General features: G+C 40.6%; 1 protein-coding gene across 1 annotated transcript in view; it reads left to right on the top strand.

Annotated features, from left to right (window-relative positions):
* The window catches only part of galnt18b (UDP-N-acetyl-alpha-D-galactosamine:polypeptide N-acetylgalactosaminyltransferase 18b), an 80,048-nt gene that overhangs the window by 23,215 nt on the left and 31,286 nt on the right, over positions 1 to 25,547 (top strand). Inside the window, exons 2-6 of the mRNA XM_034581326.1 lie at positions 10,506 to 10,701; positions 13,358 to 13,524; positions 21,029 to 21,212; positions 21,767 to 21,964; positions 23,120 to 23,234. Coding sequence (XP_034437217.1) covers positions 10,506 to 10,701; positions 13,358 to 13,524; positions 21,029 to 21,212; positions 21,767 to 21,964; positions 23,120 to 23,234 — 860 coding nt within the window. The remainder of the gene's footprint in view (positions 1 to 10,505; positions 10,702 to 13,357; positions 13,525 to 21,028; positions 21,213 to 21,766; positions 21,965 to 23,119; positions 23,235 to 25,547) is intronic.

Genomic DNA, 25,547 nt, shown 5'->3' with positions numbered 1-25,547 from the left:
GCGACACCCTTTATAAAGAAAACAACCCCTGTGAAGGACGGCTGGTGTTAAACGCAGGGTGCAGATGAAACTTGCAAAATAAAAAGTGAAAATACACGGAGGCTGAGTGCAGAGGAAGTCAGATCAGATATAAGGTTATAGAAAAGGCATCTCAGCTGACTGGATTTAATGGAATGACAAATCCATCTTTTCAAGTTGAACAGTGGAAATGAGAAATGTGGCGCAGGAGTAAAACGTCCGGAGCTTGATATCAAATAACGTCTCATAATATTGTCTGTTGTTCAAAAGAAGGAAAATATTGCAGCTTGTTGCTCAGAAACTGATGGATTTAATGATGTTGGGTTTTCTAGAGGAGGATCGTGCTCCTCCAGGATGAAAAAAGCACAAAGGAAGCTTTTGTACCCTTCTGACGAGTACGAGTGATTTCAGCGCTTTAATGAGGAGAGATGAACAAAAGGGTAGAGATGACAAAGGCCGCTGCAAGTAAACATGACCCTCTCCCTAAATTCTGCCACCGCATATCCCCTCTTGGGAATAAACAAAGAGAAAGACAAAGCCATGCACCCCTCTCTTCTTTCGAGAGGAAAGTGTCAGCGTGACGTGCCAACTACTGATGCGTCCTAATGAGAGAATTCCCCCCTCCCTCGGAGCAACTCTCAGATTTCTATACGGCGTCTATACAGCAGTGGGCGCAGCCTCCCACCCAGTAGCAGACTAATTGGTTATTAGCTGTATTTACTGTCGGTGAAGAGGGTTCGTCAAGTGAGCAAAGAATAACAACATCATATAAAGTGAAAGTGTGTGAAGACGTGGTCTCAGTCAGTTTGTACGAGCAGCTCGTAGACCAACATGTATGTTCTAACTCTGCGTGAATTTGTTGGTCGGGCTTGGGATGTCAAGAATGTTATCCTTTATTATTATAAATACTAAATAAATATCAGTTTTCTAAATATGCCTTATTTTCATCAAGATCTCTATTATTTCTTTAGAAACTCACAAACATGTCAAAATAGATGTTAAAGAAAGTGCAAAAAAGATTATTGGATCCGCCCCCTGATACAAATTCGCACCAAAATGTAACATCTTCTTTCCTTCTGCCCTTTGCCAGGAGAGCTCGGTACCAACAAAGGGTAAGTGTTAATGCAAATTAAAGAGAAACACAGAATATTATCGAAATTGTGTGAAAATAAACTGTCAATTAAATAAAGATTTACTATGAACAAACGACTATGTGAAAAATTATACCAAAATTACGTGAGCTGATGCTACCGCCACATTCATCTGGAAATAATCCCCTTTAAACTAGTGCTGTGATTTACAACGAACCGTTTGACCTGCAGAACATTTCTGTCATGAAACCACTTGTAGTTTATAAAGATCTGTAATCTGCCATTTGAGGCACAAATTATAACCTTGCAGTGATGTAGAATTGTCTGACTGAAATGTGGCCTGCGTCATTCTGTTCTTCTATTCAGTGCAAATAAGAACAGTTGCTGAATACACAGATAAAAAAGCAGTTATATAAATGTCTGCATATGAAAAAAAGACCTTGTACCGAGGCCCTAGTTCCCCTCGGTCTTCTGTGGACTAGTCAGGAAGTTATTTCTCGAAGATCTAAGACCCTCGCTGTCTCGTTCTTGGGGGACTGCAGATTTGATTTGGAACCAGATGATGCGGTGATCTATTAAATCTTTAAATTGATTCTAAACCTCAGAGGCACACAGTGCAAAGACGATAAAATGGGAGTAATTTATTGTAATTGTGTCATTTAGCTTCTGTTAGGAGCCAACTCGCTACATTTCCTTGCACCTGCAGCTGAAATGGTGACGGCAAGAATAAAAAAAAAAGTTCAGTCATAAAGAGATGAGAGCACGAGTGTCTGTAAGATAAGAGCAGTTTTATCTCAACAGTATTTCTGAACTGACACAGAGCTGGAACACTCTTCATCAGCTCACCTGTCAAGTTGGAATAAAAAAGACCGTCTTTGAACACGGCTTCACATTTAAAGAAGTCTGTGTGAGAGGGGCCGTCTGTGTCAAGCTGTTACTAAATACAAATCACTGTGTTTTTCCATTAACGTCCTTTACGTCAGTAAAGAGACACAACATAGTGAAGTGGAACAATGTAACTTTGAGTTGTTGCTGTTGAAAATAGAAAAGAAGTAAGAAGCTGAGACATTCACCACAATGGTATCATTTATTTAAAGAATCTGTCTTCATCGCTGTTCGTTTGAAAGTACTGGAGGTGCCAGCACGCAGGGTCCTGCAAAAAACATTTTTAATGGTTCTTGTTTGGGCTTCAATACCCACTTATTTTCACCAGTGAATGTGTGTGCGTCCTCTGACCGCGTCCCTACTCTGACCTCCTCCTGTTTTGCTTTGGGTCCCATCCATGCAAATCTCGCAGGAGCAGGTGCTTTCAACTTTTAAAAGTAAACTGCTGATCCCATGAATTAGTGAGCAGCCTGTAACTATAGGATGCTCACCTGCACACCCAAATTGGCTATCTGCACAGACAGCACTCTCCTCTCGCTCCTTTTGGGGATGGGGATGACTGAGAGGGGCTGGCAGAATTGGCAGGTTATCAAGGGGGTTGGCACCCCCCCCCCCCCCACGACTCATCCCCCTACAACTCTCCTACTGCATACAGGTACATGCGAGCACAGGTTAAATTATTTTGTAAAAATGAACACTGATTCTACTGTAAAAGAGATTGGAGCCATGATAACTTTCCATAGTTCTCCATTGTCATGATTATTAATATTCAAACTATGCAGGAAACAGCTAGATGTCAAATGAATCGATGGTAACGCATCTGGAAAAATGGTCAAACGGTTCCGTGGCAGAATGTTTGGGGATTTCTTCACTATTGTTAAAACTGTCTTGAACCTGAAGAGTTGTGTTAAATAATTGATGAAGCTGACAGCGTCTTTGATAACAAGTTGTAGAAACACCTGTGTCCTGAAAGTTTCATGTGGCTGATTTGTTTTGACGCTCAAATATATATTAGGTCTTCTCCTCCTTCTCTGTCAGTGTGAATGTACAATGAATACTCTGACTGCACCACAGCGTTTGATGTTTTGGCGTCATGCTCCGCTCTCATTAAGTTGGATGTAAAATGACAAAACCACTGAGGATGAATTGCAAACTGTCTGCTTTAATTGAAGGGCGTTTACAGACAAAGGAATCAGGAGAAGCACTGAAGCACTGAGAGGAGTCATTTAAAAAATATGTATCTGGTCAAACAAAGATCCTCGTCTGACTTAACTTAAATATTCAGTTTTGTTACTTTTAGTTTGTGGTTGAATAATAACCGAGAGAAGCTGCCAATATTAATATGGTAAAACGGAAGGTAACTGTGATTTGGTTTCTGTAACAACATGCATTTTATATATTGTAGGGATGGTCAGAAATGGTTTGGCTGTTTACATCAACCCTGGAATTCATGTTTATATCAATAATTTCTATAGTAGATGCTAATAATTGTTATAACCCTTTGCAGTAGCCAATTGTGTTTAATGTTTGTACATATCATAGTGTTACAGGCAACTAAAACTTGATCCCAGTTTCCCAATAATGACTTTTAAAAGTTAAGAGTGCACTTAAATATCTACACATTTTCTAAAGCACTATTTTAGAGTGTGATGTCAAGAGCTTTAGTCGAACTGAAATAAATTGATCCTCAGCTACATTGTATTCATCAGTTTCCTCCTTCAAACATTTTTATCCATTAAAATAAATCAGGAACCACAGCTGTTCTATATAGACTATGAAGTCTGTTTGTGTGTGATGAAAATATATTTCGTACAGCTCTTAAATGAACATTTATAGAGTAAATATGAACTTTGATAAAATGGTTTTAAAACTTGAACTTAAGGGAAATTTGCAGGAATATTGTCCTTCACTCATGCAGACACATGGGAGATGTTCTCATACACAACAAAACAAACGCTTAGATGGTACTTTAACATGGCAGAATTAAATCCCCCCCTTTCAGTACCACGGATAGCACCACTCGTCCAGGCATGTCAAAATACTGTTTTTACTAAACTTCAATATTTAATAAAAAAGTATCTACTATTTCATTATAAGTTACAAAACTCAATACTAGAGCTATTAAAAAGCCGACAGTGAAAGTCCATATCTAATTTTCGATTCTTTTCATCCCTGCTCAATACTGTTCTCAATTCACAGCGTCTTACTTGAACATGTTTTGAAGATATTTTGTTGAATTAGCATTAATCAATATGATGTGGGATACATTCTGTCCCCTCTGGTGCTTACAATAATTCAGCAGAGGCAGGAATTTAAACCCTTCCTCCCTGGTATATGGCTCAGAGTAAACACTTTCACCAGGGGGCATGCGGTCGCCAATTAGCTTCTTAGATTCAGCACATTAAAGAACATGTAAACGTATATCTGCAAATGTGGCTTAGGTCTGTTTAGATGTTGATGTTTTCTTCACTCTTCAGTTCCACTAACAACAGGATGTCTTCTCATGACTTGTGCTTCAGCTACAGAGCAAGTTTGTTTCCTCTCTTCTCTGCGGTGAACATTGCAGACTGGCAGCAGCTGTCAATCAAGCATCCGACACCTACACACACAGAACAAGAGCATTTCTAGTGTTTCCACAAAGTTCTTGTTTTCCTTCTTTTTGATCATGGAAACCATTGAAATAAATATAAACTGACATTATTTTTGAGGACACAAAGGGAATAGTTCATGTTCCTGGGTGAAAGTTAGTTCAAAAAGAAAACTTTGGTTAATTTACCTGCCGCTTACAGTAGAGATTCCTCTGAAGCCTGCATTTAACCTAAATGTGAAACACAAAATTGTGAAAAAATTGAATTAAATTGGGTTAGTATAATTTATTTTTCAAATTTATACATTATCACTCATGTTATTTTAATTAAAGCAGAACATTTGGGTTCAGGACAAAAATTTAGATTTACACAATTATTATCATTAATTCAAAATGTGATGAAAAGCTTCTTGAGATGTTAATCTTTGATCATTGTGCCTTCAGTTATGCTTAAGTATACACTCAGTTAGCTTTAACTAAGGTCAAGAAGGTTCATAAGTTGGAATTTACAATGAGTTAAGCGTTAAGAGGCTTCTGGGAAACAAGGTTTTGTCAATAAATGACAATAACTAAATTCACGAGCAAGGAAAATCAAACTGCATCTCGTGGGCATCTCAGTGTCTCAGTGCCATCTCTTTTTTACTCTCAGGTATATTTCTTCTGAGCCAGCATTGCCTTTATGCCTTCATCAAATACATCTGTCTGATCAATAGACATGAAAAGTCTTCATCATCAGCTGCTTCGGATGTGCTTTCATTTTCAGACGACATCAAAACCCACCGGTAACAAACACATGCTGGTCTGCAGTGTACCTGACGCACTGGCAATGCACCATTATGTTACACTGACTTCAGGCTAAAGCATAAAGACACACAACATTACCTGTTTTCACCTTTTACCTACATTCTGTAACATACACACACTGTATCTCAGGCCTCTAAAAGCCCTATAAAATATATATATGGACAACGCACACAATTTTGATATTTTGACACAAGAAAAATAGAAGAGATTTTGCCCTTTAGTTGAATAAAATGAATAAATACACACCTTGTATGTCTTAACTCCTGAGGTGGGTGTTGTTGGGTGAGTGAGGATCTTCTACCTCCAGCATCTGTTTGACAGTAAAGATCCTCTGACTGAGATTTTACCTTTTCATTGATTTTCACTGAAAATGTTACATCGGCCAAATGTTTCCCTCCGACCTCCGAGGATAGAGCGTCGGCTTCGGAGCAACCTAACAAGTAAAGAATTCAGGCTTACAGCGTCTTTGTAAAAGGTCTGCATCTGAACCGCCGCGAGTTAGCATAGCACGAGACAGAGTTATCTAATGATGTGTCGAGATTGATAATTCAAAATATTTTCCTCTGGACTGGCAGGAGGGGATGAATAAATATAATTTGTGCGTCCTGCGCAGTTTCATTACCGTGGACTTAACTTTTATGAGATCCAATTTAATAATTTACCATGGGCTGCCGTGCATTTAAAAACAAAGCTAATGTAGAGCCCGGAGGTTTGTTGTTCCTCCTCACTTTGTTCCCCAGCAGTTTTTGTCTTTGCCTGTGTTAATGGCAATGAGTGTGTGCACGTTGAATGTGCATATTCTCCTGCACTTCTCTCTCTCTCCTCTGCGGCAGACAGTCGCCTTGCTGTGCTGTGCACGCGATGGAAGCACACTTAGTGCTGCTATCCACACACGCCTGGAGTGCTGCTGGGAAGCTGAGGGACTACTTTCCCTGTCTGCACACACACACACTCACACGGGTGCATACACGCACACACCAGTTTCTGCCTCAGGTATTTGGCTGCGCTTTGCTTGAGTTAGCACCAAGGTTAGTTTGCTGAATGTGTACTCAAGAGGAAACGCTTCTCCAAACAGCAAGGTTGCGTAAGTCACATGACCTGCTTGATGAGAAAACAAGTCATGAAACAGTATTGTCTTTGATGTGAGCCATGACAAAGGTTGCACTAACATGCTTGTCAGACATCCATTGTATGTTATGACACCGACATGACATGCTAAACAGACAGAGTTGCCAAGGTTACCTTGTCCAAACAACAGTAACCTGGCCTAACCGCTGCTTCAGGGATTCACTTCTGAGCGAACGGTCTCTGTAGGCTTAATTAATCACCACCACATGAATGGGCCTTCAGGCGAACTTGCCAGGACTGAAAGACTCAGAACTTTTTTATCTTGTCCTCAGTCTAATCACAGCGTTGCCTTCTAAAGAGCTGAGACACTTTTCCTCACTCTGACAGCTGTGTTGAATGTGAGCAGCTGAAGTCTTTCCGCCTCGGGCTTGAAACGTTCATGCTGCACTTTTCTCTCAACTTGGATGTTGGTTGACTTTTTGATTTGATAATGTTTTTCAGATTTTTTTTCTTTTCTTCAGCTACGTTATTGTAAAATTTATTGTAAAAAGATGAATAACTGTTTGTGCACAACACTGGTCCACATTTGGTTGTTGTAAATATAGATTTGGTTCCTCAGGTTTTTCTTTATTGTAGCTGTAGCACCTTTGGACTAAAGAGCATAAATAATCATATGAATCAGTTTGGTTTTACAAAATGTCACAGTTAGTATTGTACCTTAAGCATTTGAATATATTAGCGGTAACTTTTCACTCAGGCTGCAAACAATTTAAAGCTTAAACGTATATGCAGACTATATCACTTCAATCTAACATTATGTGAGGGAAAGTAGTATCTTTATATGTGTTTACCCAGCTTCCACTTTAGAGGCCATCTCCTTCACAGGACGTGGTCTTCGTGGGCCGCATAGACTGCAAAGGCCAAACCGAAAAGAGACGGCCTGGACTGCTGAGGCTTTCCGGGATTGCCGTCACAAGCTTGTGCCGCCCTCTGCCTAGCAACACGGCGGAAGCTGAACACAACGAGGAAGTCATATTCCCCCTTTTTAAAAACATTTGTTCCATCAGCAGTTGGGTTGGATTGAATCGTGATACTAGAATTGGACGTCTCGTTGCTTGCTTGTGCCATTAGCTGGGATTGGTTGGGCCTGGGAAGGCATCCACCCATAGGAGCCTTTATTTCTCAGGGATGAAAGGAACCATTTGAAGGAGCCTTCGTAAGCTTAGGTTTGCTACTAGGAAGAAATTGGTCTTCAAATGCAGCCTCTGAAGGATGCCCCCCCCCCATCACTCACCTGCCTCTTATTGTCTGTGATACTTCCATGTTTCTCATGCCTCTTTGCTAGATGGTCTTTGTTTCCTTGTGCTTTCACTGCTTTATATTGTTTATCCTTGTGTTTGCTTCTGTGTGTTTTTGACTTCAATAGTTTCCCTGCTTTTTAATTCCTGCCACACTCCTCCTTGCTTTGTTTGCATTTTTGGACTGCCTACCTGTTCATGACCTTTAGGACTGTCAGTGAGGACTTTTTGAACTCAGCCTTGCCTCCAGTGAGTTCTCTGCCTCAGAGTCTTTGTCTTCCAGCTGCAGCCAGCGAGCTAGTGAAGTGATGAAGCCTGTAAAACCTCAACATGTCATTTTCCACCTTCGCACTCCCCTGTTAAAACTTACTTACAGTATTCCAGTAAGAACTTACATTAGATCACACATTGTACGTTGAACTGTACTGACACATCCTAAAATAGTTACTTACTTCTCAGGCTCAGGATGCCATCAGGATATCTTCACATAAATATAGGCAGTTCTTTTTGTTTTGGTTCATAATGTAACCTCCTCACACTGGTCCCCATATTGCTGTCTTCATTCTTATTTGGCTCACACAGTTTGTCACTCGCATGTTAAAACAATCTGCTCATGAATATTAACCTTTCCCAATCTGCTTAAAACACACACACACACACACACACACACACACACACACACACACACACACACACACACACACACACACACACACACACACACACACACACACACACACACACACACACACACAACTTAACCTTATCCTCTGCATATGGGCTCAAAGTTTGGTTCCTCCTCTCTTCACAGTAATGTTGTGGGTATTTGAAGATGCTAATTTCGTGTTCATTTGTCACTGTTTAATTTTATGCCAGAGATAGAAAGATATTAGTTGCGCTCATTAGTGTCTATTCCTCTTTAATCTGATCTCACCTTTAATCCCAAAAGACAGATAATGATTTAAAACTGCTTAAATAACACTATATGACAAATAACATTAATTAAAAGGATTTTTCATCACATTTCTATCAAAGTCGTTTCGTCGTATTACACTCACAAGAAACAGATGTTTTTTTTCTATTTGGTAGGTTGTGAATTATTCTTGATAACTTCAGTCCGTCAGCAACAACCTGAAATACTTCAGCTTCATAATGAAACTGGACTTTTTTTTATTACCTTATAAAGTTTCAATGAGGTTTCATTAGATTTCAGTTTGCCATTATTATCCATGATATGAAAGTCTCCTTCACTAAGGCCTTTTCAATTAGATAAATTATGAGAAAAGAAAGTTCTTATAAATGTTTAAAATATTTATTCTCTGATTCACTGGCAGATCTAGAATTTTGTTTCTAAATAAGAGGCCAAACAGGTGCCACAATTAACAGAGAGGGGTTGATTATATGTCCAACATATGTGCACAGTTCCTGATTCAGTAAGATGCACATCTAAATCATTCCGTTTACTGTTAGCTCTGCAGCTTTGATGTATCTTGATAATTGTTCCTTGTTCATGGACTTTGTGTTCTTCAAAAAAGCTTAGAAATCCACCCCTGCTGATTATTTCCTTCTGTTTTCAGTAGTATAGATTATATGAGGTTACATTTGTTTATATCCACTAAACAGAAGCACAAATCTTTGACCATTCAGTCCAAATGAAAATTTCCCATCTTCGCTGACTCATCAGCCACCTCTTACTTCCACAGACCAGAAATATCAGTGTGTTGTGCATCAACAGTGAAGCTTTGCGATGTTCAAGTGTGACTGTGACACGTTGCATAATGTCCCAACAGCTACAAGGACTCAGTGAAACTGCTGCATTCAATAAAAAACCTGTGAAAAGCTTTTTGTGCTGTTTTTCATTTATAGAACAAAGAAACAAGTGTACAAATAGATTTCGCAAACAGACACTGTATTTATGCAACTGCAATTTTCTTAACCTGTGCATATACTCTTCATGATGATACTACTTTGTCGTTATCTACTTTCTCTACTGCATCCTTGGCATTTACAGCACAAGCCTGTGGGTAAAGCTCCCCGACTCCCTGTCGGCTGTTACAGTGTTTGCTTCCATAAAGTGCATTAAAACATCTTGGAAGCAGGACAGAATTTTTAACAGATGCTACCAGTGTTTTTATGGAGTCTGGACATGAACTGAGTCTATCAATAAGGACCACGAGCAGTAATGTTGTCACACTGAGCTAGTGTTTGTTAAATGCCTCCGCTCGCTGCGCTGTCACTGCTGCTCGGCCGTAAAATGAGTCAGGACTGCTCTCATTTTCAGAGCTCTCAATATTAAAGGGGTTCTAATGCACTGTGAGAAAAACGTGGAGACAGCGACAATGATCACACTTTAAACTTGATTAAAGGAAGCTGGTGTGTCTCACTCTGGAGATAAAGTTTTAGGGAAATGAAGTTCACTTTCCGCTCTCTGTGTAGGTCAAAGAGAAAAGACTGCTACAAGAACAGTTCACGCTGCTGCTGCTGGGGATTGAATCTTTTGTTCAAGGGAACAACAGCATCTCGTCATGCTTCTGTAGAAGGACAGCCAGTTAGTCCCTGTAAAGAAACCCCCTCACCTGCGACCTGCGTACTTACATTACAGCACAAGGAAAACAGCATTTGTCACAGGGATTTTATTAGCGCCATCATTTTTCCACATTCCTGAAATGTCACCTTACTCAAAAGCTCACCGGCGGGTTGAGAAGCCGTGGCCCAGACAAATACTGATGCTATTTGTCTTCCTCTGCCTCCTAGAGACTCCAGGGAAAGGAGAGGATGGTCAGGCGGACACGTCGTTCTCTGATTCGTCGCTGTTCGCTCGCTGGGGTCAGGATCTGAGTCCGGAGAACCGGCGAGTGGCGCTGAAGATGTTCCAGTACTACGGCTACAACGGCTACCTCAGTGATCGTCTCTCTTTAGACAGGCCGACATCAGACCTGAGGCCTGAAGGGTAAGAGGGAAGGTGGAGTGGTGCTCAAACACTGTGTCGTTTTTATATACCAGCACACACTTCTGCTACACTAGATACTAGCTTGTGACACAGTAGCCTGTGCTTGAGTAGATACATTATAACACTGTGGTTTTCTGACATAATCTGAATTACAGATTAAAAATGATTAAAGGCAGATTTTTTTCCTCACTTTGTGATTGAACTTTTACTGAAATACATTGGACACTCTATTGTGAGATCAGTTAATAAATATGTTTTGTGTCCACATAGGATTTGTTTACATGGAAATTTCCTCTGTTACTGTAATTTTATGTTTTGCTATGATAATGATTTTAATGATCCAGGAAAGTATTACTTGAACACTAATGGTGCAGCATCACATTGATGACATGACTCTGATACTGTGCTTTGAGCTAAATGCTAACATCACAACACTAAAATGCTGATGTTACCTAGGCATAATGTTTATACTACCCAGTTAAAATCCTCTTAGTTTTACATATTGTGACATTTGTTAATTAAACACAACATGCAAGAAAAGGCTTATGGGAATCTAATCAGTTTTGCAGGTGATGTGGCAACACTTGATAATCAAGTCGAGCGATGTGCAACAAAACTTATATTGGCACTTCAAGAAAAGTCAAATGATTTAAATTTAATAGGATTAATGAACAGGGAATCATGTGCCACTAGCAGATTTTGTGCCAGTTCTTCAAGTAGATTGCAGACAGCAGTTGAGATACAGGGATCAAATAGTCACCAAAGTCATTATGATTCATCCTCTGAGACACTGAATGTCAGAAGATTTTGGTGACTCGTTCAAAAGCTGATGAGATGTTTAAGTCTGGACCAACTAGCCGACCAACAGACAAACACTGTTATTCCCAGAAATGTTGTAATGATCAGATATTGACAAATGTCACTGCTGGTCATTATGCAACATTGACCCCAATGGTCCAACATACCTAGAGCTATTTAAGTCATAGCTGCCTTGATATAAAACGTTACAAAATTGTGAATTTTGTGCCACCTTCAAATTGCTTGTATTGACTGACCAATAGTCAAACAGTGAATGGATTAACTGCTGTATAGACGGAGAAATTCCTACATTTGTGAAGCTGGGATCAACCTTAGAATTTAACGGTTTCTTCCTCGGGTCCCAACCCACCTAATGTCCTGGAAATTGGTTCATTAGTTGTGAAGTAATCCTGTTGACAGACAGACAGACAGCAAACAAATGGTGAAAACAACAACTGCAGTGGTGGGTATCAAAATAGCTAATTAGTTATATGTCAAACAAGCAACTTACTAATGATTTTGGCTCTAGCATCAATGGATATACTCGATCTACCATTCGACTGTTCTGTGTTTGTTACTGAGTTCTCAGGACCTTAGAACTCACGAGGCAGTTACCTCACAGAAAAAAAAAACACACTTGTTCCCTTTAAATCACTGAGTGAATCTAATTTAAAACCAACCACAGATTTACTTTAGCCTATAGCAGTCAGTAGAGCTACCTGCAGTTGAGTTACTTATATGTGGACAGATAAAAACCCTTGATAGACTTGATTCGGGGTCCTTCTTCTTCTCAGATCCTCATGGCTGCCTGAAGTCGGCAGGACAAGTATGTGTGCATCATATCTGCAGCTTATAAATTAATGCACATGTCCTCGTGTTGTTATTTATGCACTGTGGGCACTTTGATCAACTAAGTCCTTCGCAGGGGACATTCCACACCATCATGCTGGTTGACTGCGACACAGATTTGAACCCAGCTTTCATGTACACATCACCAAGGTTACGGCAGCACACACTGCGACACCTTGGCGCAAACGTCTGCACAGCTCAAAGATCTGCAGGACACTTTCTCCTCTGCACATCACTCCCCTCACACCATCCATCCACACTAATACTGGCTCTGTTATCCAAACTGTTCCAGAGATTATTATCAATCACACACCTTGTACCAAATGTAGCACCATGTTTTTCTGTATATAGAACATGCCGTTTTCAGAGCATGATGTGGTAATGGCCATGGCAGGTAAGATGTCAGAATCCCAGAAAATGAACTCTTTACGATGAATCAAATGGTCATCAATAAGATTATGTTGCAGAAGATTATGATATAACAATCCACATACCTTAATGATTTTATAAAACGCATTCATGCCATTACAATCAAAAAACATTATGATATCTGATTCAAAAACTTTCATCCAGGCATTACCTCAAGCTTTAAGGTCATATTTTTACAGCATTCTCTTTCTGAATAAAAACAAAAAACAAAACAGGCATCAGCTGCCTCGAAGAGGCGGTTGGACTACTGATTAAAAGTGAAAATGTCAATATGTAGCAAGAAACAATATCTTGAAAGGGAAAGAGAGGAGCTTGAGTGTTGGCAGACCTGACCACACAATCATTCATTTATTCCCCCGCAGCTATTGCAGCAGCACAATTATTTTATTTCTCGATTTCTCGATTTATGCCATCTATGAAAAAGGGGTCCTGTTCTCATCTGCCCAGTACCTGGGTTGGCATGAAAAGCCGACATTACCCTTCTTTCTCAGGATCAACGTCAATTTTATCTGTGAACACTTTAGACGAGATGCAGCTCTAAACGTCAGCTCACCACAAATTTGTTGTTTGTCGTTCACAGGTGCAGAAACCTCACTTATCCTTTAAACCTTCCTCAAGTGAGCATAGTGTTCATTTTTGTGAACGAAGCCTTGTCTGTCATCCTGCGGTCCATTCACTCTGCTATCAACAGGACGCCTTCCCATCTTCTCAAAGAGATAATCCTGGTGGATGACAACAGCAGTAACAGTAAGCGGCACCATTTTATAATACAGCAGTTTAATTCCTGTGTTCACTTATAGCACAATGCGCATCAGTTATTTTGGTTTGTTTAAATGCACAGTTTATGTGGCATTGTGATAAGAAATGTACTCTGTATTTAAAGTGTTTGCAAGGTAGTGAAAGTGTAAAAGTGAATTAACCAGTGTGATTATCTTTTTCAAGATGGGTGTACAAATGAATGTCCCTTAAATTCATTGAAAGGGTCACTTCACCCAAATCAACCAATATCTAAATATAGAAATATGAAAATATGAAAATGTAGCTTTTCCCTTGTGCTATCTAGCCACTTGGATGGTTAGATGCAATTTGAGAACACAGTGTCATATTAATGTCTCAATTCAGAAACACTGCCATTGTTACTCTTGACACTCCAGGTCCACACAGCACAACAATTCACCGGAACCACTTTCTACTGCAAAAATAGTCCCGATAAAAACTGTCAGTAATGTGGCAACCATAGGCAACCTCTGTAGCCTCACTGGAAGGCTCCCCCTTGTCTCTGCTTGTCAGAGTTTCCAACTCATGGAGCTACCTTCAGTGTTTAATCTCAGCCGCAAAACTGACATGTTGAAAATAGAAAGTCTGCTTTTGTTTGCATGAGGGGTGGTGAACGTCCAGCTACTGGGGCATATGTGGCCCATAGCACATTTCATGAATATAAAAGGAGAAACACAGATATACAAAACTAATTCCCGTGACAGCGATATTTTTTTCTTCAATAAAAGACAATAGCATAGTAGACGAGCATCATCTAGGACCATCATCCTAGATGATGGTCCCATCTGGTTGTAAGCTTGCAGGACATATTCAGGGTAAATGAAACTCACATGTCGGCCTCGCTGTTTCATAGCTGCAGCGCAAGCATCATGGCAACTGTCTGAAAAACAAGAAAACAAATGCTTCAGTTTTCAAGAGAATTTTAAGAAATTCGGAAAAAACATAAAGATTACACCCAGCTAGCCTTTCTTGTGCATTTCATATTTGCTGAGGGAGGGACATGATGTATATGATGTGATCTTTGCAAGACATGTGTGGCACTGCACAACCAGGGGTGAGGATTTGTTGGAGAAAGTTGTTTTATGGCAAAAAGCTGCGAGTAGCATCATGATTACTACCATCTGACATCAGCCACTTCACCAAAGAGAAGCAGAAGTTAGTGTGATTTATGTTTTCAGTAATTTACTTATGGCCCTTGAATGACCTTATAAAAATTGAAATGGCCCTTGACAGGAATAAGATTCCCCACCCCTGGTTTACATCCTTCTGAAAATAAGAATGCAGGTTTTGATAAATTTACCAAGAATTTTATTGTGAAATCTGTCCGAGTTATCATTACAAAGTCTGCATTCAATGTGCTGTGTGTTTCTCAAACCGTTGGAATCCTAGAAAGTAATATTCAGCAGCGTTATGCTACAGGAATCTATAGTTTGCATATCGTCGCCTCTTGTGAGGTGAAATCTGTATCTGTGGTATGTGCCGCTCACGGCCTCTAGACTCCTTAAATGTTTTTAATTAGAGGCTGTGTTCACTGGATTTAACCGATAGATGAATAACATTAATTAGCTGCAAAGGCAGGATATTTTCCCTGAGGCAGATAACAATCCAGCAAGGTGATGGAGTGTTTGCACATATCTTGTCTGCATTTGCAACCCTAATTCACACATTTGCATGCGTCGGATGTAGTGTAAACAGTATCGGGATTAAATGATTTCCAGTATATGCTGAAAATGTAAAAATGCTGAGCTCCGTTAACTTGTGATTGCTGAGATGACTAATGAGTGAAAATACTGATAGGTGACTCCTCTGCCACGCAGAGCACAAGAACTAAACTCCACTTACTTGTGAACAGTGTTAGACTTAAACTGCATTACAAAGGCAGAAAGCAGGCTATAAAAGGCTAATGATACTGTGCCAAGGTCATTTATAGGCAATAGAGTTTTAAATGGGCTGTGCCGCTTGTAAAAAGGACTGAGACAACCATTAGGGGCAATCAATATTGGAAATACTAGAACTGGGGAGAATATGTTTATCATAGTCAATAATGCAAAGAATATAGTACGGCCTGTGGCCTTCCAGAACACAATATAGACTGGTTGTCTTGGTAACTTATCTCAATGCACTGGAATATGAATGATCCTTCTCCGTCAGGCTATTTTCAACGAGAAAGTTGAATATATCTGAAGTTAACCACTCGTTAAAAAATCTAAATTGGAGAACCTTAATGTTTACTTTCACTCCTTCTAACACAGGCGAATTATCACATCACGTCTCATAATAATTCATATTTCACCAGATAATTGAGAGATCGGAGCTGTTGCCTTTAGCTCCTTCAGACATCCAAATCATCCACTGACATTTTGCTGATGGCATTTCCCCCTGTTTGCCTGAGCACTCTGTCACAGTGCGACTGATAGGCCCAGTGTTATCATTATTACCATGACTGTTAATCTTATCTGTGCTAAATGTCGTTAGCCTGTTGACCCGTGATGCTGCTGAGATTGTTGAAGGGGGTCATCGTCCACAGCCACCCTCCCAGGCGTCCACAGCTTTATATTAGTCATCCGCCACTGTCATGGCTCACCTCCGAGACGCATTAGCATGCAGGGGAATGTGTCGCCGTCAAGGGAGAGAAGGGCAAATTGACCTAGCTGATTCCGCCTTAATTGGATAATGTCCCAAGCTGTGGCCCGAGAAAGGCTTGTCTGTGTACGAGCAGGGTTCTGAGAAGGGCTCACTTATTGGAGCAGCTGTGAGAGGACTTAGATTCGCTACTTTCAATGAAACCTTAAATCATCCAAGATTCAAAATTCAATTTAATTATTGTTGTGCATAAGAAGATTGCACAACAATAATTACAGAGGAGAGAGTTGCGCTGAAGGTTTGCTGAACTGAATCCAGTCCAGTGCTTCCTACATGTATGTCTTTCAGTCATAAGTAAAAAGTGCTTCAAGTAATAAAGAGGAGAAAACTGTAAAGAAAATGAATTGCAAAATTTGAGGAAGCTTTCGGCTGCTGCATCTGCATCACCATGGTAACAAATTATAATTATATCATAATAATACTAAGGAGTTTTGAATTGAGGTGAGGATGAATGTTTTTGTGATGAGCATCTAAATTTAATCAAAATATGTTTTGTCCATGAAAAATGTCAGAAAATTGTAAAAATGTCCCTGAAACTCGGTTTCCATTTAAAATGGAAATATATATTCCTAGTTTACGAAAGCACCAAGAAAGAAAGCAATTCATCCTTTTGGGGAAACTTGAAAACACAGATTTTTTGGGACATTTTTGCTGATTATTTTTCAGTCAATTTCAGCTAATCTTTTCAGCTCAATCCTTTTGTCGAGAGTGACCTGTGTACTGAGGTTAAGCTTTTACAGCATGTGACATTTTTTTTACTGATCAGATTCTTTGGCTTCTCATAATCTCATAAAGTGGATTCATTCATCACCTCGGGTGTTCAGAGAAGTTCCAGCAGCTGTTTGAAACCAGACGGATATCCAGCAAGCCGTCGCTGCAGGTGGAGCCAATGAAACCTGAAGGTCACACTAAAGCTGGAGGGGGGGTCAGCAAAAAACAACTAAGCTGTGTTTACTGCACGTGCTGCCAACTATGAATTACAAGAGGTGCTGGAACTTAAGCAACGTGCGTTTCACGTTTGTTAACAAACTGCCAGGGATTGATACAAGACTGGAATTGTGGAGGAAGGGTGAGAATCAGTCAGATATTTTAGATGGATATTTTCACAAATGCAGAATTGAGAAGTGAGAAATTGGCAAGTTGCGTTGTGCAAACTACACAGCAACCGTGAGACTTGCATCCATGTCGATTTGCCATCTGCTGTGCTAGCAGTAACGCCTTCATGGTGATGAACGATTTTAGTTTGAACGGGCGTGAAGGGAACACTGAGTATCCAGCACCTAGACAGAACCAGTTCAGACATACAGTAACAAACAGCAGTGAAGCAGCAACAGTATGGAAGGTTTCTAAAATCGTTTTCATCAATTAAACATCCTATGTATGGATATACACAGAAATGCATATGAAATGTACAGTATATATATGTGTATATGTGTAACTACAGTATATATGACACTGTCACAATTACATTCTCTTCACGTTTAGAGAAAAGCTGAACAAAAAGATTTAAAAGCCATATCAGGTTTGGAAGACACTTCACTTTGAATGTACAGGTTTCACTTTATGAATTCAGACAAACACTATTCATACTCAGGTAGTTATAAATACACATTTTGCATATCACACTTAGGGGGATAGAGGTAATTAAATGGTGTGTTCATCATTTTGCCCCTCACCTGTACCTTTGCTCTTTATTTTCTGAGATAAACCTTTGAATATTTTCCTTCTACTGTGGATAATGTAGCTGGATTGGCTGCACGCTGATTTTAGAAGCTTGTTTGCATGTTGTTCCGGTCCAACTCGATCACAAAGCCTATTGCTTTCCTGCTGAGCTTCAGCAGGATGTCAGTCCTGAGAGATTGATGACTGTTGGCCATCAGCCGTTCCTGGCGTAATGAACTGTGCTTTATTTTGATTTGCTGCGCGGCATAACACTTCATATTTCTTATTCTTAATTCACTCGCACAGCAGAATGTATCCATTATTAATGGATTAAGAGTTATTATGGATACAGTAGTCTGATGGAAGGTCGTCAGCAGCACGCGTGCAGCTACAGCACCTTTCCTTTTAGCAGAAGAGTCCAAAATTATTATTATCATAATTTTTACCCCAAAAAACCCTGTCAGCCCTCGCCCTTCTGATTTAAGTCCTTCATATCTAATCAAGGGCAGATTTCAACTTGCAGATGTTAGCTGATTGCAGTTCAACAGGAAGGCTAGAAAACGGATCATTGCTCGCTCCTCCCAGTGGGATACTGTCATACTTCACCTCCATGTAAACCACCACAGTCCCGTGTTGCACGTAGTGTATGAAGAGTGACTGTTATTCTGCTCCACATAGCAGCAGTTCACTCAACATCCCCTGGAATGATTACCATCTCTGACTCATATATCTTTTTATGAAATAATATATTTATTTCATATTTTCATTTAGATGACTGACAAGATCAGTTTTTGCCCAAGGGAGAGTTAGGACATATTAATGTAACAGATATAACAGTATATTGTAAATTAAAAGTACCCTGTGTAATTTTTGATTATTAGAATTGCTGTGGTGCACATGCATGGAAGCACACAGTCCTACAATGGGTCGACGGGGAACCTGAGAACACATCTAGAATAGGTTTTTAAAAATAATAATATTAAGTCACAGTTACAGGCAGAGGTACCGAGTGGAGTAAAAGAAAATGAACAAAAAGGGAAAGAGAAATGAAAACAACAAAAACACATAACTGGAGCCGTACAGGACTTTGACCCACATTGCTGTTACGCGTATAGAAGTGGAGGCACAACAAAGGCAGTGAAGCTGCACACAACAAAACACGGTTGTGAACAAAGCCACAGTTGTAAAGGTTTTGTGGGGACGGAAATATATCCAGCATTTGTTCAATACACCGCGTGGAGGAGCAGTGGATGTAAAGATATAACAAGAGAACTCCACAGCACTCAGGTCCTTCACATTGTCCTTGACATGAAAAGTCAGAATCCCAGTCACTCAATGTATTGATTAATGACTCATTTACAGGCACAGTGATGTACTGTGTTTTCTCATATTCCTAAAAAACAACACATGCATTACCCTTTTATGTATTATTAGAGTAAGAAGCCTCTGGTAGTTTATTTACAGTATATCTGCTCAGAAGAAGATGTCTCAGCACAAAATGCCTCCTCTTGCACTACACTTGCTGTGTATAGAAAAATGATTGATAATAAATTAGTAAGAACAAAAATTCCACAGTAGAATAAAGAAAAAAAGGACGTGAGATGTTATACACCAGTCAGTCACAACATTAAAACATGCAAATGGTTTTAGTTAGAACTGTTATCGAGGCTCATTGACATGCATTTACTTACAGGTGCCAACATTGACTATCCACTTAACTGACTAAATCTATTGACCATACAGCTGCTGAAAAAATATTTGCAGTATGAATTATAATTCATGTTAAATGTCACTCATTAGAGCGTGTACCCCCACCAAGGCTCAACAGTTATCTTATAAAACCACATTTTTATTCACTAGCTCCAGATTTTTGTTTGGTTCTGCAGCAAATTTCACACTCTCATAAATATCTGTCACCTAAATATTATTTTTCATCAAGATCCGTGAGTTATTCTCAGAGCAACCAACTCAAATGGTGAAAACAACCTCACAGTGTAGGACGGTGACAAAAATGTCCTGAATCTGCCACCAGTTCTGAAGTCGCACCAAGGTTTAATGGGTTCTTCTCGGAACCATACACAGCACAGTTGAGATCCTTCCATCAAATTTCGTGGAAAACATAGGGGTGAAAACATAATCTCCTTGACAGAGGTGATAAATCAACACTTGATGTCCCAAGTGCAGTGTGGGACAGTTCAGAATCTTCATTTTCAAGGAACATATGCTGCTTTAGGTATTTTCTGTGACCCGGATGAAAGGTTGATCTCAGGTCAGGATGTTCACAATGTTTGTGTAACAGAAACCTACAGTGTCTTAAATTATCAGATTGACTACTTCTTCAATAAAACATTTTCCAGTGTAGTTGTACTGGGAAGCCAAAGTTTTTCTCCACTTCATCACAAGGCCCTCACCCTGCCTCTGAGGAAGCCAGACGCAGCACAGCGGACCTGCTCTCTGGCTGCCCGCAACTGCTCCACGTTCCCTTTGAACTGGAAAGGCTCGACACAGGTTAAAAGTGAAATAGTGAGAACACCGCCTCAGGTAATTTATACAAGGAATGATGAAACTCCGTGCTGATTTAAGTTCACAAACTTTGTTCTGGTGGTAGTACAGTATACAGTTGTGATATAATGGTGTTGCTGTTTCCTTGGGGCCTCCTGCTGACATTTCACACCTGAAAAGGTATTTTCGAACCTCGGATGCACTGCAGTAAGTTATCACATTTTTTAAATGCCAAACATATTGCTACCTCATAGGACTTGTAGGGGAACCAATGATTCTGTTATCCTGCAGGGTATGTCATCACACAATATATTGCTCAGGTAATAATGGAGGTAAACTCTGAAGCCAAACATTAAACTGGATGGACTTCCTCCGCCTTCTCCCCCGTGCTTTGAAAAGCATTGCAGGCTGAGTCCTCAATATTGCAATATCCAGTTATGACTGCTAAGCCCCACAGAGGTGAGCTGTGCTGCTCGAGCTGCTGGTCCAGTGTTCAAAACAATGAAGCATCAGTACTTTAGACCCTATAATATACTGCCCAGTGAAGGAGGACATGACAGAGTCTCGTGGGTGGAAGTGTCTTCAAAAGCAGCAGCGTCTAAGTGTGTGTGTGTGTGTTTGTGTGTGTGTGCGTGTGTGTGTGTGTGTGTGTGTGTGTGCTTTGCAGATGAGCTGAAAGAGAAGCTGCAGGATTTTGTTTCTGAAACCAACAGCCAGCATCCAGGATTCATTAAGTTGGTGCGGCATGCCAAGCAGGAGGGTCTGATCCGGTCCAGAGTGAGCGGGTGGAGGGCCGCCACCGCCCCAGTCGTTGCCCTGTTTGATGCCCACGTCGAGTTCAACGTCGGCTGGTGAGTCACTCTCGCAACGTGAGCAGCATGATGTTAACAGGAGCAGCGGGTCTTGAGTCCTAACACTGTGTGGGTTTGCTGGAAATAATTGAAAATCAAATAGTGCAGACTGTTATCTGTGTCTTTGACAAAATCTAAAGATACAAATCTTAGCTAATGTGGTTTTAAATGTCTATGATCCAAACATAAACCTATTGCTGACATAAAGTATATAAAGAGGCATATATCACATATTTTTAACTCTCTTTATTTTTTATAACTATTGTCTCTATTTTATTACTTATTTATTTGAATTACTGGTTTGTGACTCAGTTTGTAATCTGGACTTTTTACAAGTGCTGTATACATAGTTGATTAATTATATTGACTATAATAATACCATAATCACAATTAATGTATTATCATCTTGTCAGACATGCTTGTCGAAGGGGAAGACGTGCATATTTTTAAATATTTTAAATTAAGTGTTTGCAAAGATGATCACCAGAGTAATGGATCAAGCCTGTCAAAACAAATCCCCAGTGAAATGACGTCCTCTATCTGTGCATTTGAAGGGCTGAACCCGTATTGCAGAGAATTCAAGAGGACAGAACCCGAATCATCTCGCCATCGTTTGACAACATCAAGTACGACACGTTTGAGATAGAGGAGTATCCGCTGTCTGCCCAGGGCTTTGACTGGGAGCTGTGGTGTCGCTACCTCAACCCACCCAAGTCCTGGTGGCACAAGGGCAACAAGAGTGCACCGATACAGTAAGTGAACTAAGTCTTCACAGCCTCAATCAAACATGATGCGATTAAAATGGTTTTTGAAACTTAAAACAAATATCTCTGATCAAAGGGTCATTTTTGTGCAATGTCACATTTCTTTACTTGTTGCTGCTGTCACTATAGCAACTGGGCTAAGCACAAACATAACCTGCAAAGAGAACAAACAAACAGAACAGATCCACTGTTATCACATAATAATCACTTGAACCTAAATTACAACGACAAACCAGGAATTTAAAAGGGATTCGAAGACAGTTTACTGCAGGAGAATTGCAGACGGGTTTGGTTGTTTGGCTGGCGGGTTCTCACAGTCTGATTTGGCTGAGAAACTGGAACGACAGAGCAGAGCAGTGGGTCGTAGCATCCTGCAGGACTGAAGAGTGGGCAGGGCGGACTGGGGAACTCAGATCCAAACAGGCTGCTTGCAAATGAGGACACTGCTGCATGTGGAAGGTGTAGAGGCAGGCAGGCGTAATGATGCTGAAGCACAGGCAGAGCACAGGATTAGAAAAGAGCGGGTGAACACAAAACATCCTCGCAGAGAGCAAAGAACTTGGCCTTGATGTCTGTCCACGAGCCGAAGGCTTCACTGCAGCGGCTTGTTTGGATTAGAAGATCAACTGCTGATGCACAGGTAGAAATGGCAAGAGAAGCAGGAAGCCACACACACACACACACACACACACACACACACACACACACACACACATATGCCTAACCCAAACATTAACCTAAATCCTAACCTTAACCTAACCTGAAAACATGTCTTTACTTAAGAATTTAATGATTTACGTTATGGGGACTTGCTTTTGGTCCCCATTAGGAAGTCCCCATAACATGACTGTGTAACAATATTTAACACAACATGACTAATACCTGGATCACACACACAGACAGACACACACACACACACACACACACACACACACACACACACACACACACACACACAACCTTGTAGTTCTCTCTTGGGGAGAATACTCATAGTGCAGTCCCTAACCCCACAGTATAACATTTAGAAATGCACAGACTGGGCACGGACAGGAAACAGTAAAAAGGGGAAACACCAGGAAGACAGAGGGAAAAGGGGAAGGTAAAGCCAATACCCTGACATCTACATCACCTTAATTCCCTCAGGAGCCCGGCCCTGATTGGCTGCTTCGTGGTGGATAGGCTGTACTTTGAGGAGATTGGTCTGCTGGATGAGGGCATGGAGGTGTACGGGGGAGAAAATGTGGAGCTTGGCATCAGGGTGAGTAATAATGTGTCTTGCTGTGGCCACGGGCCATTGTTCATCCCTGTAATGTGTGGAAGATTAACTATGATAATGACACTCAACGGTGGGCTGCTGCGATATTTATAGCAAAAGTAACTCAAACGAATGTAAAAGGATAAATACACATTTTGTTTAGTTATGATGTATGTGTAGAAGACGGATGGTTTATCTGCACTGGCTCCAAGGAAAGTACAGAACCTGTGGCCTGGTTTCATTTTAATTTTTAAATGATTATTTAATGATATCTGTAATATCTTTGGTTACAGTTGATTTATATTTGATGTCATTTCTTTATGCTAACACCCAAGTTTAAAAAAGACTTCCTCAACAATGAAAGGAATACAAGTTTTCTTTCGATTATTTTTGCATACTGACGTGAATCAGCTTGAAGTTTAATAAATACTGTTCATTTATGTGTATCATTTATAATTCTGGACAAGAATGTAGATCTATGACACACAGGAATAATCTGACTTTTACCACGAAGGTAAAAAATGTTTGATCAATTCAATTTTGGTGTTTGTCTTTTTGGTGTATTATAGATCAGTAGAACATTATAGAAAATTGCCAACCAGATACTTGAACACAGGGTAACTAATGTAATGCTGGGACATACATCCTCTGAAAGGAACATGAACAAACAGGGGAAATAATTATCCCTCAGCAAGTGGCCCCTCAACCCACTGTGACGTGCTCTCTCTCTCTCTCGTGTAGTTTTAAAATAAATAGTCACTACTAATTAATTCTGAAGTCTGAACGATCACCTTCATCCCCTGGTGATTCTGAAGAGGCACATCTGAGAGTTGTAGGACTTGTTGTCATTGTTGCTGTCAGCAGTGATGTGTGAAAACATTGTTCCGAGCAAATAGACGCACGCCGTGTGTAGTCGTGTTCTTCTCACAGTGTTATATTTCATTCGTAAACCATGGAAGTTGCTTGGTGTGCACTCAGTCCAGCAGTACCACGGGCGGCTCGACCACGGGAGGAACAATCCTCCTCAGGGAACGCTAATGATAGCTCTCATCTACTGTACAAAGATCATTAATGCAGCTATCAGCCAATGGAAGCAAGAAGTGTGGGGCGACTCCTCCCCGGCGCCACCATCACTCGATTTGCACCGCGAGGAGGAAATGGAGACAGGCTTGGGACAGGATGCCCAACGTGGAAATATCCGTCCTCGCTAATGACAGAGATGCAATCATCAGTAAAGAAGGCAGATTAGTCCTCCAAGTCATTTTCCCCCAGAAATTACATGCTTTTCGAATTCCTGGGCCTGATAATAGCCTCGCTGGCGGCTTTATAGTCTGACACTCCGATGATTTTATCACAAACAGTGGGCTCCGTCTGAAACCACTTTCACATTCACATCGATGGGAGTACAGACCTGGATCCTAGCTCCCTTATGAAACAGTTGGATGAATATTTTTGGGTCTTGCTTGGTTTCTCAGTTCAGAGTACGTGTTGCTGTCCATGTTGTTTCCTGGCTTGGTTGTGTTGGACTGAAGGAAGTCGCCCCCTTTGCCTGCAGGTTCATGTCGTTTAGAGATCAGTAATTCTGTAACAGAGGGTGAAACAGTGAGCTGAGGACGACGAGATGGCCTTTGATTAGCAGCCCCAGAGACACCCAGCAGGGTTGGTGGGTGGGCGGCTCCGTCTGCCTGTCTGTCTGTTTGTCTGCCTGTCTGTCTGCGCGCTGGTCGTGCCTCTAGACCACCTGCCAGCACGCTGACTGGCTGCTGACAGATCCTCAGAGACACTCAAACTAGGCCAACAGCTTCAGGCTTTGGCTGAGGCTTGAAAGGGCTGTCCTGGGTAGTGTGAGGGTGAAACGAACCGCTGCTCTCAGCTCACATTTGGTCACAAAGTGGAAGATGAATTTTTCAACCACGGTGTACAAGAATTTGTTTCTTCAACAGTTACAGTGACACTAATGTTTATTTCATTATATGAAACGTCCTTCTGTACAGTGTGTGTGTGTGTGTGTGTGTGTGTGTGTAGAGAAACATAGCAAATGCTGATGTGCTGCATGATAGAAATAAGCAATTAACATCTAATCATGCTTTTGATGTGTATAAATGTGTATTCTATCTATATATGTTAATGTAAGTAGATATCTGCATGTACAAATGTAGAATCTGTTCCTATTGACAAAACTGGAGAGAGGGCCGAGGTAAACAGCTGCCATTACTGCAGAGGCACAGTTAGACCCACACACCACGTATTTGAGAAAATTAACTTTTTACTGCTCCTGCCACAATCTATGACATTAAGATCTCATAAAACCATCGG

This window comes from Hippoglossus hippoglossus, chromosome 3, assembly GCF_009819705.1.
Source record: "Hippoglossus hippoglossus isolate fHipHip1 chromosome 3, fHipHip1.pri, whole genome shotgun sequence".
In the NCBI taxonomy this organism is placed as follows: Eukaryota; Metazoa; Chordata; class Actinopteri; order Pleuronectiformes; family Pleuronectidae; genus Hippoglossus; species Hippoglossus hippoglossus.
The sequence above is the reverse complement of the archived record's forward strand: the minus strand, read 5'-3'. Positions and strand labels throughout refer to the sequence as shown.